This window comes from Bombus affinis, chromosome 3 (assembly GCF_024516045.1).
Source record: "Bombus affinis isolate iyBomAffi1 chromosome 3, iyBomAffi1.2, whole genome shotgun sequence".
In the NCBI taxonomy this organism is placed as follows: Eukaryota; Metazoa; Arthropoda; class Insecta; order Hymenoptera; family Apidae; genus Bombus; species Bombus affinis.
Genome location: NC_066346.1, coordinates 12,265,035 through 12,279,905, shown reverse-complemented (window position 1 = coordinate 12,279,905; position 14,871 = coordinate 12,265,035). Strand labels below are relative to the sequence as shown.

Here is a 14,871-nt window from a genome sequence, read left to right as displayed (position 1 = left end):
GACACCTCGATAGCCAGTATTACTAGAAAAATGTGACGGTGGAACAGGAAAGGATATTTTAAATATTTATTTACGAAAATGGCAAAAATTTTAAAAGGAAAAATCTGCAAAGTCGAAAAGATAAACGAAGATGAGAAACTTTTTGCATTTGATATAATTTTATGTCAACCCTCAGCAATAATTTTTCACTAATATTATCAGCAACGATAACCATTTAGATCTAGTGAAGACTTTCTGGATATTCTAGATTTTTTAAAATAACTACAAAATTTTTGTTATATTTCAAAGTCTTTAGAAAATTCCACTGATAGGAGAAAATTTTTAAAATCTTTTGCGTTAAAACATCATTCACTTTATTGCTTATAAATAGTAAAAATAATGAAAAAGACACCGTTACTTTGTATTGTAAACCAACGTTAAAAAATAACATCTCATTTGAATCTATACCTTTTACAAGGTCTACAAATGTTTCGCAATTAGTCCCACAATTTGCACTTGTGTTGTCGATTCATGGAACTGTTTTGTGGGCAATTGAAGGCTTCGGAGAACGCGGGCATATTCGATAGGGCTCCTATGACGCGATATTTGGCAGGACTGTGTACGTCGAATTCTATATTTTCGTCATATCCTGACTTCGTCGTGGAACACCAGTACTATAAAGTGAAATTGTGTTAATTATTCGCTAAACATTTATGTGGTGTTTCTTGAGAAATGAAATTAAAATTCGACAATAGAGAGACGACAAAACATTGTTTTATGATATTTGACTAAAACTTTGTTTTTAACCGACTGTTGACACTTAAAATATTCTTATGAAACAGTAAAAATTTTCATACTCGATACTTCAACGAATCTGACTCAATTACTGTAGGAAATTTTCCATATTGTAAATTAGGTAATTTTTTATTCCATCAGACCAAAGCTTGTTTCTTTCTGCTCTTTTAATAATTAAAAATTCTACACGTTGTCGATATTCGACGAATTTAATGGACGTATTATGTATAATATATACAGTAACTCACATTTGCCAAAGATAAGAAGAAAAGTTTGTCGTTGGAAATATTTTCAAAACCTGGTAATTTGCTTTGAATTTTCTCCTTCTCTGCTTTCTTATACGCCGAGTACGTAATTCGCAGACCAATCGAATCCGCTATATCTTCATTGTTGGTGTTAGTTCCATTTACCTAAATTCAATTATACTTTATTAGTATATAGTTCCTTTTACTCGAACGAGAATTTTACAGACTGTCACGGGAACAATAAAAATCTTCAAAGTAATTGCATAACTTGCGTAGTTATGCAGTTTACAAGGTAAGTAATTTTCAACCAAACAATCAGATTATTTTAGTTGATCATAAAGCCTTCAAAACTATGTGTTGACGAAAGAATTTACCTTAATGTCCTCCTTAGTATCGTTTGAGATATGCAGGATATAGTTAGAGTACTGATCAACAAAGCACTTCGCTCTTTTGTCGTATTCTTTTGACGCGTTATGAGATTCCCATGGAATTTTCTTGCCGTCTTTATCAAACTCTATTCCTAATTAAAATAATATGTGGTAAATATAATTGTGAATATAATAATGCAATTAATTTAAATAATTTTGTGGGGTCTACCTTTTCTATCGGAAGCATGTCCTAATTCATGTCCAAATGTAAATCCGTGACCATAATTAACAGCGCTGATAATTCATACATTTATTAATAAATCAACTTAAACAGAATTTAATTTAGTTATATAAATCGATATATAATTAATATGATTTAAATATAATCAAATTTAAATACATTACCGCGATAAATTTAAATTACAAATAATGTGAAGCTTACTCTGGTAAACGTGGAGTGAAATAAGGATCTTGCAGTTGAGTCGCTAATAGAACTAAAAAATTAATATTCAACAAGAAAATTTTAATTTCTCTTCAGTAAAGCTTAGTTTGTTAGTAAAAGGATATGAAAAATAGATATTTTATTTTCATGACACTCACAAATTGTATTGGTATCTGGATAATAATATGCATTATATGACGTGGGATAATCCACCCAACTGAAAAATAATACAATCAAGAGTAAATACAAAATTATAAGCATTTTCTAACTAATTAAAACTCTATGGAAGAAACTCACTGGCTTTTCTTAACAACCTGCCTTAGTATTCCCAGCTTTTGTGATTTCTTTTTTAAAGCGTTTAAAATATTTTGAAAGTAATTCGAACCAATGGAAAGCTGAGAACAATTTATAGAATAATTACGTGTGTGTTATGTGTGCGCAAATAGTTTGCGTTTTCCTACAACTTTAAATATTTTCAAATAGTTACCCCATCGTAATATCGAGTAACTGCATCATCGTTCTTGTACCACTCTGGATATCCAATTTCTATCCCATAATCATCTGTCTTTTGCAACATGTCCAATTTTATAGAACTTGGGAGCCAATGTGTTCGTTCTAGGTGGTTTCTTAATTCTTCCTTCATATTTTTAACCATTTTCATTACCTTCGAAAAATATAGTAAAATAACAATAATTTCTGGGTCTGTGGTATTCGTTATTTTTGTGTTACATAGAGTTAATGTAAATCAAATTTTACCTCATGATTAACGTAGTCTGGCATATATCTTTTAACGAAAATGTAGGAAATTGCGGTCTTCATTTCCAAATCGTTCAAACAAGTTTTCCATCTGGAAATTGACGAAATACAATATCTTTCAATCGCCAGAATCTATTCAAGTTTTTACATAAACATTTCATTTATTTGCACAGCAGAATTATTGGAATATCGATTAATAAAAAGTTTGGGGTTGCTACTTTGTAAGGAAGATTAAAAAAACAAAATTAGGAACTGAAAAAGATGATTAATATCATTAAATGAAGTTTTTATGTTTAATATATAATTATCTTATTTTTATTGCAGTTCCTCTTCAATTAATATTTCTCAAATAATAATTTATTTACGAAATGATACAAAATAAATAATTTGGAAACGATATAAGGTAAGTGAAAAATCCGATTATTATCAATTCGGACAATTAACGTCGACTCCCAGATACCTCTTATCAAAAGGAAACTTTTTAAATTTTGTAATTCAAATTAAATTCTCAAAAGTCGATACGTATATTTACTTAATAATCTGATGCCATCGTTAAATTCAAATTATTATCCACATGATATAACATCATAGAAAAGTAAAACGATCAAAGAATATACCGTGGGGTAGTGTCGGTAAAGTTGTCTGACGTGGCAAGTTTTATGTTCCTCATCTCCTGCGTGGTATATAACATGAATTTTTTCACCATATTCCATTGAATGTAGTTTACTATAAACAAAGGAAATGATAAACATGAAAAGTGACATTTCGAGAGATCACGTGTCCAAAGAAAATCTTAAGTCAAGTAATTACAGTGTGATTATAAAAACGAACAACATTTTAAATTACCACGTATTCGTATAAAGTTTCTGTAGTTACCTAGCGTACGTTGAGATGTGTTTCCAAGTAAGGTGACCAGTTGGTGCAGGAATTTAGGATTGTACACTAGAATGGGTTCAGATGAATTTACGTGAACGTTCGCTTCATTGCACATATGTTGTATTATTTCCAAAAAGTCTATCTGCAAATATTTTTTACCAGATTGTTATCTTATATCGTTTATTGCGGATTTTAATTGCGATTATTGATTATCAATGCTTGTAGCTGAATACAATTACAACTGAAGAATGGTTATTGGTATGCGGGAAACGAGTAGTATAGTTGGAATTAACCCTTAACGCTGCGACTTTTAATTCTGAATATCGACCGGTAATTCCAACTTATTCTCATCATATTTCGACTTGCAAGTTTTTAAGTATCAGATTTTAAAGAGTAGAGCGTCGCACATCGGTGGTGCTGGAGAGGCACATTTGGAATAAAACGCCGCACATCGATGATGCTTGAGAGGTACACTTGGAGCGTTAAGTGTTAAAACAAAATAATAGTTATGTTATGTAAAGAAGTATGTCAGTGCAGCATTGATGATTTAGAAAATGACACTTGACTTTAACACTAAATAGAGCAGAAAGGATTTAGAAACCTATTGTTTTTACTTACATAGGATAATAACTTATATAAAAATTACTTAATACAAAAGACTTAAAAAGAATTTCGTATTATTGTTGAAATGTTTTCGGAAATTCTCATTTTGTAATTCGAAAGCCTGTTTAATTTCAATTACTTTTCGTTATAAATTTAACTTAAATGATATCACAAAAAATAACAATAATTAAAATAACAATTTTACCTTCGTCGGAGGTGCGGTGATATTAAAATTATTATAATACTTTTGCAATTCTTCGATCGTCATTCTTTTCTTATTATTGTAATACTCGCTGTCTAAATTTTTAACTGTAATCTATAAAAACAGAATAGGTATATTCTTTGTTATTATTATTATACCTTATGCTTTTTATACTTATTTCAAACTATAAAATTATTTATATAGCTCCTCCAAGTGAAAAAGATAATTACTTCTGTAAGTAGAAGTTCAAAGTGAACCATTTCTGCTACATCGGAAGTTAACTGATTTTCATCTAGAGTGTAACCATTTTGTCTTGCAGAAATGTTAGCTATGTATGTTATATCAGGCATGTATGCTTCGATAGAATCCCTTATTTTGGAGGCAGAATTATCGATAACTGGACTTATCTGCAATACAAAGTTTCTTGATAAATAGTAATTTCGAGTATTCTTATGAATTTTGATTTGAAAAGTTTTATAAATAATTTTTGTTTATAATAGTTCTTTAATTATGAAGATTTCTTCAGACATTAATTAAATCTTATCTCAAAAAGAAAAAAACATTTAATATTTAAAAGGAAACTTTAATATACGATTGAAACGCAAAATATCACATATCAACGAGTCTTTTGTATTTTCTTCAAGCTTAAGAAATTTTCTACAACTAGAAAAACGCTATTGCTTCGAAAATGATCTAAAGGATATAAAATTCTAAAAAAGGATATAAAATATAAGTGCTATAAAATTCAAGTAATTATATTCATAGCTTACCGTCAATATGTTGCGTTTTCTATTATTCGGATCAATTTCATATCCAACAGTATAGAAAGCTTCGCATTCCATCGATGATATATATTCCTTATCAATTTTTTGCCACGGTATTTCATTCCATTCGCTTATTGGCATCGCCATTGGCCATCCTCCAGTACGATTCAGGATCTCTTGAATCGGCTCAAAGCCTCTTTTCACAATTGCATCTATCAGGATATTTTCAGAAAAACTTTCCTTATATTTTGAAGGCGGAAGCTACTACTTTCATTTATTTACTTTTACTTTACTATTATATGCAACACGATACCATAATGTTCATAATTATTCGAATTTGTACTTCAATGAATTAGTTATTCCTTGTATTAAAGCAATTATATTTCCTGGAGAGAATGCTAAAAAATTCTTTAGAATTCTGCTATCGTAAAAAATCCAAGCATTAGAGAAACGATTATTTATTCGAAGTTCATTTACTGGTTGTTAATTAGAATGTTTTGACGCACCCTCGTTTCTTTGCAATTTTTATACCTTGAAGATATTCAAATTTTCCGAATATTTTAACTATTCCGTCGAATTTATTTACGACGAAGCAAATTTTGAAATCAACAAGTATACTATCTGTATAAGTACGTTATGCATTCTTTCGAATAATTATGCACATGCTAAGGATAATTTTCAAACGAACAGCACTGCAATTTTCCTACCTACGTCCATGCAGGAACGATAGAATTCTTTAACCATTTTAACAGGCGGGATATCGGTAGAACTGATGTGTTCCTCAAGGAGTTCTTCAAAGAGAAAATTTTAAAGTATATGAATATGCGCATTATGAAGCAAGGCAATACATTGAAACAATAGTGAAGCAATCATATTTTCTCCATCTGCTTTTTCTAACACTAAAATAAGTCGAGAAAATATTTTCTTGCCTTTGATTCGTCTTTTCGATTTTTCCAAGACAATGTGATTCTCAGACCACGTGTCCCTGCCCTCAGGTATAGGATTGTTCTTGCTCCACGAATCGCAAGCGTACTGGTAGAAGTTTTCGCAAGGATTCACGGTAGTATCTATGTTCTGCTGAATTCGCTTCGCTGTGTAATAAAAACGTAGGAAAAATGAAAACACGAACCGGAATATCGTTATTTTAAGTAGCAATTAATAAGCAAAATATAAATAAAATTTCACTACTCTTCATTATTATTCGTGTTCGAGTTTTTATTAATTACTTAATGACATTTGATTCCCAAACGTTGGAACTGTAAATTTATCGCAGAATTTTATGAAACCAATAAGACGATTTTAATTAGAAGAACTTTCATTAAATTCAAAACAAAGGAAAAATGTATTTTAAATATTAGTTTTATAGAAGTGCAATAATTTAAAAGAAGAAATCGAACGAATCAACCAAAAGAATCACTCGGTCAAATTAAAGAAATAGTCAAGAAAGAAATGACCGCTAAAACACATTAACTTCCTTTAGGTATACGCCAACATACAGATGTCGTAAATAACAGAGAATTACAAGAAACCTTTGAAAAATGTGATATAAGATGATTTTTCACTCTTATAACGCCTTGCGCGTTCCTCGAGAGTAACGGCAGATTCAAAGATTTCTCGTTTTCTCTTCTCCTGGCGTTATCATTCGATAACGTATCGACAGTAGAGAACGCAGTTTGTTCATTTACATAATGTAACTCATTTACAAGAAAATTACTATTTATATAAATGTTATGTCTCCAAAGCACGAACGTACCAATTTCGTGGCAGTACGCGGTCTCACAAATTTGTGGCTTTTGACTTTCATGGTTGTTGTGGTCCGGATCTGCTTTCGTGTCATTCATCGTATTCGCCGTTCTCCGGGTCCGAATGAACGACGACGAAGAAAGCAGTGGTATCGCGGTAACGACTGCCAAGTGACATCTGCAACAGATAAACAAGATAAACAATATATAAACAATTTATATACAATTTGGTATTAAACAATTGAAAAAGGGTGCGGTGACAGAGTCGAGAAAAATATGTTTTGATGCGATTGCTGATTACTGTCTGACGCATGATCCGCTGATATTACTTTGCGATGCACTGCTATAATATTACAGTTCATTATAGTAAAACATATAAATTATAGTATCAACAATTACAATTATCATAATTATAATATTATAGCTTCAAATTAGGTAGTTCCGACTGATGTTTCATTTCGATGAAACATAGTGAAGGTACCTACGACTGATATTTGCTTTTTAAATGCAGACAATTCCGAATTATATTTCTATCGTTTGACCGACAAATAAACAAAGATAATTTATTTATCTCGTACGTATCTACGTAATTTTTTTTTGACTGTCATTGTTGTTTAAAACGCGATTTGATTTGTAATTTCGTTAGTGTAATTTCGTTAGGATGATAAATGAATTGTTCGTTTATTGCGCGCTTGCTCACTTACATTAGCCACAGGAGCTGCATGGTTTCCGAAGGAGCGGAATACTAGACTGATGTATCCGTCGTGGTAACGAGCTATCCAAAACTCGCCAAAGCAGCTGCCTTTTTCCCGCGGAAGCACCTCGTGCGCTCCTTTTAAATTCGCAGACACCAATCACTATGCTAATTTATGAATTACGTTTCAGGAAATAAGACAGACAGCTATCGTTAGATATGTGAGAAATAACTTATTTTATGTTTGTCACGGATTGATATCCGGATAACAAGTAGGAATGATTCAACCGAATCAAATAGTTGTACATAAAATTTTAATTTATTGGATTATTATCGTCTCGTGCGATGAATCATTCTGTTTCGTATATGTTTAAGTACCTATTAATTATGACAGAGGACTCCTTTGTCATTTGACACAATTTAGGATTTTTTTCTAAGATAAATCCTTATAATTCTAGAGTTACCTTTTTTAAAACAGGGATTCTTTCCATTTCCTTTTAAAAATAGAGTAACTAGCTGATATTGTGCAAAGGCAGACTTAAAAAGTGTTTGCATTTATTGGATTTCCACTACCTTATTGTAAAATTCGCATAATTAACGGTATGTAAAGATATTAAATGGAAAATTAGAAATCCTGAATTAAATATATTTTATTAAAAGTAAACTTAATATTACAGAATTATAACGTAATTAAAAGATATGTATATATTTCATGACACGAGCGCATAATAATGTAATCATTACAATAATAGTAAGCGTTAAAGTATTTGTTTATAATTGCAGTTACAAAAATTGATTGTACTTTTTTATGATGTGTTGCTGGTCATACATTACTCAGTAACAATTCAAAATAAAAGGTTACATTTAAGATGAGGGAGAGCATGCTTGATCGGCTAAAAATGTTTTGCCAACCTATTCTACTTTCAAGTTTTAATAGCATAAGGATATACTGCGGAAGCTGGCCTTTTCTTTCTACTTTACATAGAATAGAAAAACTTACATGTTTACGTTGTTGAAACAGACTGTCCCTGACATTATATCAAGGACTTGTTTCTTATTCGCTATTTACATATAATACAGAAGAAATAATATTGTAGTATCGTGGAAATTTAGGTATAAATTTTTCCTGATACTTTTTATAATTTATAATTTATTTACAATAAATAAACTAACAGATGTTAATTAGACAGAAAACGATGATTGTTTAATTTGAACTAAATGCAACAATCTTACTTTACTTCGACCACTCTCGCAACTCGACAATGCTAACTCAATCTCTCAGCTACGCTGGTAATTCACGCAACTCCACAACGCTAACAACTCAGTCTCTCAACAACGCTAGCAACTCTCACAATTCGACAACGCTAACAACTCTACTCTTCGACTTCTCGATTAGCTCTGACCTCTCGATCAACATTCTTTGAATTCAGATCATCTCCCTCCATTGGCGTTATTTTTTTCTCTCTTTAATCTCATCCTGTTAACGCTCCGCAAGAACTAGGTGACTTTAGTCAAATAGGCTTTTTTCCCTATGTAAACTAACAACTGAAGGACAGACGACACTGCTTTGATCGATCTCTAATCAGGCTTTTTCTTACGATACTACAAAATTTGCCCTAGATTTTTCTTCTTAAACTTTTCTTTTGCTCAAATTTCAATTAATTGCCATACTATTTACCATATTATTACCATATTTAATACATCAATGTATGTGCTACATTATTCTCAACCATATAATTTGGAAAATGGGCTGTTTTAATGACGATTATTAGTTTACTGATTAAAATATCTACTTAAATTATCTAACTCGTGTTCAATATATTTTTATAATACGTAATTGAAATATTTTTAACTTTTAAAGACACGTAAGTGCCAAAGACGCGAAGTGGAATTGAGCCATAGGATCATGTATTTTATTTACAATAATTTCTCATCAACAATGCTACCATTATTGGCGGTAGTTAAACATGTAAGATGCACTACGTATGTAAAGTCACATGCTCATATAGCTATATCTTTTTCCATATCAAAGTATGAGAAATTATAAGAAAATATCATAGAAGAATGGTGTCAATCACCAATCTTCTCATAATTTTTATTATTTCATTATCTGATTATTATTAATCTAAATTTGTGTTGAGATATATAATAATTGCATATAAAAAGTAGTCAAACTAAAGTTAAATACTATATAAAAGATACAAAGTAAATCACGAAAAATATTAAACAATTAATTAATTATTATCTTTGTTACAAGCCTCTTGTCGTCATTTGTTATACTGAAAATTATCATCGAAAGAAAACACGCATTTTATCGACCGTGGAAGCGTACGCGGTACCGTGTCGGTATTGTGCCGACCAATTTGGGCATCGATTACACGCGACTCGCGGCACGTAGTTGGCACATGTGTCGCGCCAGCTGATTGGCGCTTAGTCCTTGACGAAGTGTCAAGTTTGGCGAGCAGGTGGTGCTCGCGTGCCACCGCATTCGTAATGGCGTGCGACGGCTAGGAAAAGGGCAACAACGCGCACGAGTGTTCGAGTTTTCGTCTGTTGTAAAAACGGGAAGTGCGTTAGTGCGTGCGTGACGTGACAGTATCGTGAAAATGACAACGACGTCGAGCATCCTGCCGTCGTATCAGCGGTTCGTGAATGGTGTGCCGGTGCCCCTGTTCTCGAGACGGTCGTTCCGCCCGCGTGAAAAGTATGTGATCTTGTTGGTGTTTTTGACGTTCGGTGTCGTGTGTTTCGGTACGTTCTTCTTTCTGCCGGATTTCCGTGCGGGCACCGGCGGCGTCGCAGTGAACAGTGTTTACCGTGTGTACGAGCACATGCAAAAAGCGGGACCGGAGCTGCTAATACCGGCGCCACCTCGTCTGCAAGGGGGCCTCAAGGGGTCTATGGGTCATCCGAATGCTGTGCCACCTGGACACGAGGGCATCGATCATCAGGATGTACATCTTCTCGAGGACAAGCAAAAGCTGCAGGTCCGCGCGGGTGTTCATGCCTCGACGTTTCTTTCGCTTCTTTCGATTCTCGATTCCATTCGACTTTCGATTACCTACCCTATTTGAAACCTAGCCGCGCTCTCTGTCTCTCGTCTGTCATCGTATTCGCCTTGGTTATAATAGAGTGGTACCTTCTTTGATATTAACTCGACGATATTTATTGCTACGTTGTCCTTGTTTCTTAATTTCGTTCCATGTGCTCCGTTCTTTCAGCTGTTACACGCTTTCCCGATTCGTTTGTTTACATGCAGCTATGACGTATCGCGGGTACACGTGAGCACGCGTAACAGAGCAAAAGTTCGTACGGCGTGTGATTTCCGATATTTTCCATCGATTCACGGCTTCGTCTTTCTCCGTTATTTATTCGACCTGATTCCCGCAATAACGGTAACTGTTAACGTGTTTTCGATGTCGAGGTATATACTCATTAACCATCATGATGCTAGGCATCGTGCATTTTACTCGATGATCGATACGTCGATACTTCGAGAATCGCAATCATTATGGAGTTTGGAGCTCCGTTTCGTTAAAGTTTCGCGTATCGCGTTTGTGATTTCCTTTTTTGGTTCCTTTTGCGCTGTAATCTGTATCGTAACATGTGAAACGCGTGAAACGTTTTGCGTGGCCGGATATTTACGTACAATGGAATATTGAAGTCCGAATCGATGGACTCGATCGTATTCTATCGCCCGCGATTTCTTAACTCAGCGGCGGTCTTTGAATTTTTATATCTCAGCCTTGTTCTTTGCATTACTAAACAAACAAGATTTGTAATGTTATAAAAAGATGTTTAACATAAAATTAAATCGAGAAGTCATGAATGTTAATAAGATTTTTGCATACCATGTTCAAACTGAAGATATTTTCTAACGTTAGAAAAGTAATAAATTTATTCAAAATGGCCGCAAGAACGAAACAGGGTTAAGCCGAGAAACGTACGTCGCTGTTTTAAGTACACTATGGTTCATAAATCATGGAACGCTTATTACGAGGTAGGCATTTTAGGCATGTTACAATTACAAAATAAAGTTGATATCTAGAATAGAATAAATTATATAAATATTAAATAGAATATTACAAGGGAAATTAAATTATATTATTACAGTATAGTTTGAGTGTATGTGTGCATCGCGCGTACTAAACGGCAAGCAAATTACGCGCATTGTGAAACGCGGCTGTGTGAAACGCATTGGCCGGGATTGAATTATCTAATTTTTCGTCGAGCTGCGGGTCGGTACCGCGGTCGCGAGAACGAGTTTTATCAACGTTAATAGACTCGCCCTAAAATTTCAGAGCACAATTTCCGACGCATCGGCGCGACCCTCGTTGAGATACTTCGCTTCTATCGCCGCGTACATATGTAACATGACGCGTAACAAAATGGTAATGTTGTGTCGTTTATTTTTAATCCTGTTACGATCTTCCATTTCTTTGTTTCTTAATCTCATCTTCGTTTTTATTAATTAAAGGGTCTGTATCGAATTAACAAAGCGTAAAATTAAAACGAGATATCACGTTTATGGATAACGATTCTTTCTTATTTTCCTCAAGCTTAAGAAATTTTCTAACAGAAGCGAAAAAGAGAAAAAATGAAGGGAATATGGTTAACCTGATTTAAAACATACATTAAGATATAAGCTGTTTATTGATTGTCGTACTTAAGGGCCGAATGTTGCTTCTAGTCTATTACTTAAAACATCGCGATATACGTGTATAGAGTGACTTACACGCTACTCTATCGCTTTAATGTCATCATACTTTAAAGGCAATTAATTTTAAATGTAGGAGGATAAATTGTTTTCTATTAAGAGAGTGATAATTAAATTAGAATTATTAGTCTTGATATAAGAAACTATAGAATATCTGTTTATTTATATAGAATGATGTAAAATGACTTTTGTTTCACATTTCTTTCGCAACTGATTTAAGGTAGGAGAAACAGATCTTTTATTAATATTAAACTAATATTAAAGTTATAGTTATTGATTTTAATATGTAGCAAAATAAAATTACAGATTATAGAAAATTAGAGAGAAGTTGAATTATATGATATACAGGATAATACAGGAGCAATGTAACATTGTCGATTCAATTGATTGAAATTATAGAAGATCGAAAATAGAGTAACGATACAAACAACAAAAGTATTCTTTAATTTACTTCTTTTCTCTTTTTTCTGTCTTAAACTAATATTTAACACGATACATTTTTTAAGAAAAATTGTAACTTAAATAGACATGATACATTTTTTAAGCAAAATTGTAGTTTAAATAGATACGATTCATTATTTCAGCAAAGTTGTACCTTAAACACGGTACAATAACTTGATATTGATATAAACTATGCTCACAACGAACTTTTGTCGCAATTTATGATATTCATGTGTACTTTTAACATTTCTAGAGCATCTGACGATGTTTAGGAGTGTTACAAATCTACATGGCATATGTAGAATGTATAAGAACGCGGTGAAAGCGATATTAAAAAAAGAAAAAACATCAAAATCGATGCGAGGGAAACCGAAAGGCATATCTCATTTTATCGGCTAATTAAAGTTGACGAGCGTGAGATTGCAGCTTGATTTACGAACCGATCGCGAATCGGTGCCCGTTTTTGCATTTGCCCGAAACACCAACGCCCCTTGTTACCGTGAAATAATAGAATTTATCGGGGATTCGCGTTCAATCGCGTCGCGGACATACGTTCGACGAATGTTTAACGTTGCGAAACGCGTTGCTCCGTGTAAACTTTGTTTGCACCGTTCTCGATAACTGTTGCCAGATTTTCATTGTAAATTTTCCCTAGCGAACGAAATTTTACAGACGTGACCGTTCGTGAACGTCGATTATTTTCAAACGTAATAATTTTTTGTGACAAAATTTATTCTATAAAATATATCTTTATCGTTTTCAAGTTATTGTATTACTAGAATTATTATAAAATTACGGCCGTATTATCGTTCGTTTGTTATTACCTTTTACTACAACTAGATCGTGGACTTTTATGCATTTTATGGGAAATTTATGTGAGAAAAAATACACATAAATACATGTAATACTCGAAATTATATAAATGTCTAAAATAGTGGATTCGTTAGAATTTCTAGCAGCTGAGAAAAATTGATTCAGATGTTATTTCCTTAATTGCATCAATAAGAGTATGAATTTTGCATAAATATCCATCTATTTATAAAATGTGCAATTGCGTAGAGAAGTAAAGTAAAAAGCCGAAGTTCAGTATCTTAAGGATAAATAACATCTGCTAAACAGGAAGAAGGAAAAATGTTCTTCAAGAAATGAAGTAAGAAATTAGTATTTTTAAAGCTATAACACAATTCAGTATATAATAGATATCAATGTATGTTTAATTTTTATATGATGAACCATAAATTAAAAATAATAATTTATATATTTAAATAAAATTTCTTTTGATCGTTGAAAATTTCATGTTATGTTAAATAGTTATACAGGATGTAATATTAACATGAGTCGCAGGAAATTTGACCAACAGTCGTTCATGAGTTGGACTTATTGAAATTGAAGCGCGATTCTGATGATAATTTCATCGTGGAACTAGAGTAATTCGACTGTAATTCAGCAGTCGTTCGCCAGTTTAACAGGTTTAATAGTCACATGTGCTCAGTATATCGTGTTCAAATTCAACCTCTTGTCTTATAGCGTTCTTTAACATTGGACCGATGATCGAGCAATAGGTAGCGTTAAAATTGATTCGTCAGAAATGGATGTGTTTATTCTGGAAAGTTTGTTTGTCGTTTTTAAGTCGATCGGTCTGATGATTGCAAGAATATGGGATTTTAAAACGAACACCTGTGAATTACGTTATCGATGTGTATTTTTCAATTAGACAATTCGCTGCTACTGCTATAGGTGTAAGGTTCACATCGATTCGTTATCTACACGCGATCTTTCCTATTAATACACGTCGATTATGAAGTCTAATTTGCATAATGAAGCCTTGCTGTGTGTTTTTACCTGTGCAATAATTGGCTACGATACAGTAAGGTTACGGTTACGATACAGCGTAGTAACAGAATTCAATGTAAGTCAGTTGGTAAGAACGAAAAGATCTGTAACTGGTCTTTAAGATTTGTTTAGTAGAGACGTAATCTGATTAGATAGCCAAAACCTTTCTAACATTATATTAGATATTATTATCAAATGACAAACATTTCATTGCAATGTTAAGTTACCACTATTAGATGAAGAACGTTTTTTTTTTACCACGGATTGTGGAGCATTAAAAAAGTATCTTTTCAATTATTTAGAAAATTAGGGTGTCTATCATTTTTTAAATGTAATATTGAAACAGATATTTTTTATTTTATAGATACGACAATAGAGCTAGGCGGTTGTATATAATTACAGTGTATATATTGA

General features: G+C 32.7%; 2 protein-coding genes across 2 annotated transcripts in view; one reads left to right on the top strand and one right to left on the bottom strand.

The window, feature by feature from the left end:
- Positions 1-329: 329 nt before the first annotated feature.
- LOC126914668 (membrane metallo-endopeptidase-like 1) lies at positions 330-7,581 on the bottom strand. Its single transcript, XM_050718901.1, has 18 exons — positions 7,477-7,581; positions 6,784-6,950; positions 5,960-6,121; positions 5,738-5,821; positions 5,037-5,242; positions 4,497-4,673; positions 4,270-4,380; positions 3,462-3,603; positions 3,203-3,311; positions 2,586-2,676; positions 2,317-2,493; positions 2,127-2,224; positions 1,988-2,046; positions 1,830-1,881; positions 1,617-1,681; positions 1,394-1,539; positions 1,023-1,184; positions 330-653 (listed from the first exon to the last, which is right to left on the bottom strand). The coding sequence occupies exons 1-18, from the start codon at positions 7,494-7,496 to the stop codon at positions 477-479; spliced, it is 2,205 nt and encodes a 734-aa protein (XP_050574858.1). The 5' UTR covers positions 7,497-7,581; the 3' UTR covers positions 330-476.
- Positions 7,582-9,935: 2,354 nt separating this feature from the next.
- LOC126914738 (mannosyl-oligosaccharide alpha-1,2-mannosidase IA-like) overlaps positions 9,936-14,871 on the top strand; it is a 588,982-nt gene continuing 584,046 nt past the window's right edge. Inside the window, exon 1 of the mRNA XM_050719122.1 lies at positions 9,936-10,453. Coding sequence (XP_050575079.1) covers positions 10,073-10,453 — 381 coding nt within the window. The 5' untranslated portion in view covers positions 9,936-10,072. The remainder of the gene's footprint in view (positions 10,454-14,871) is intronic.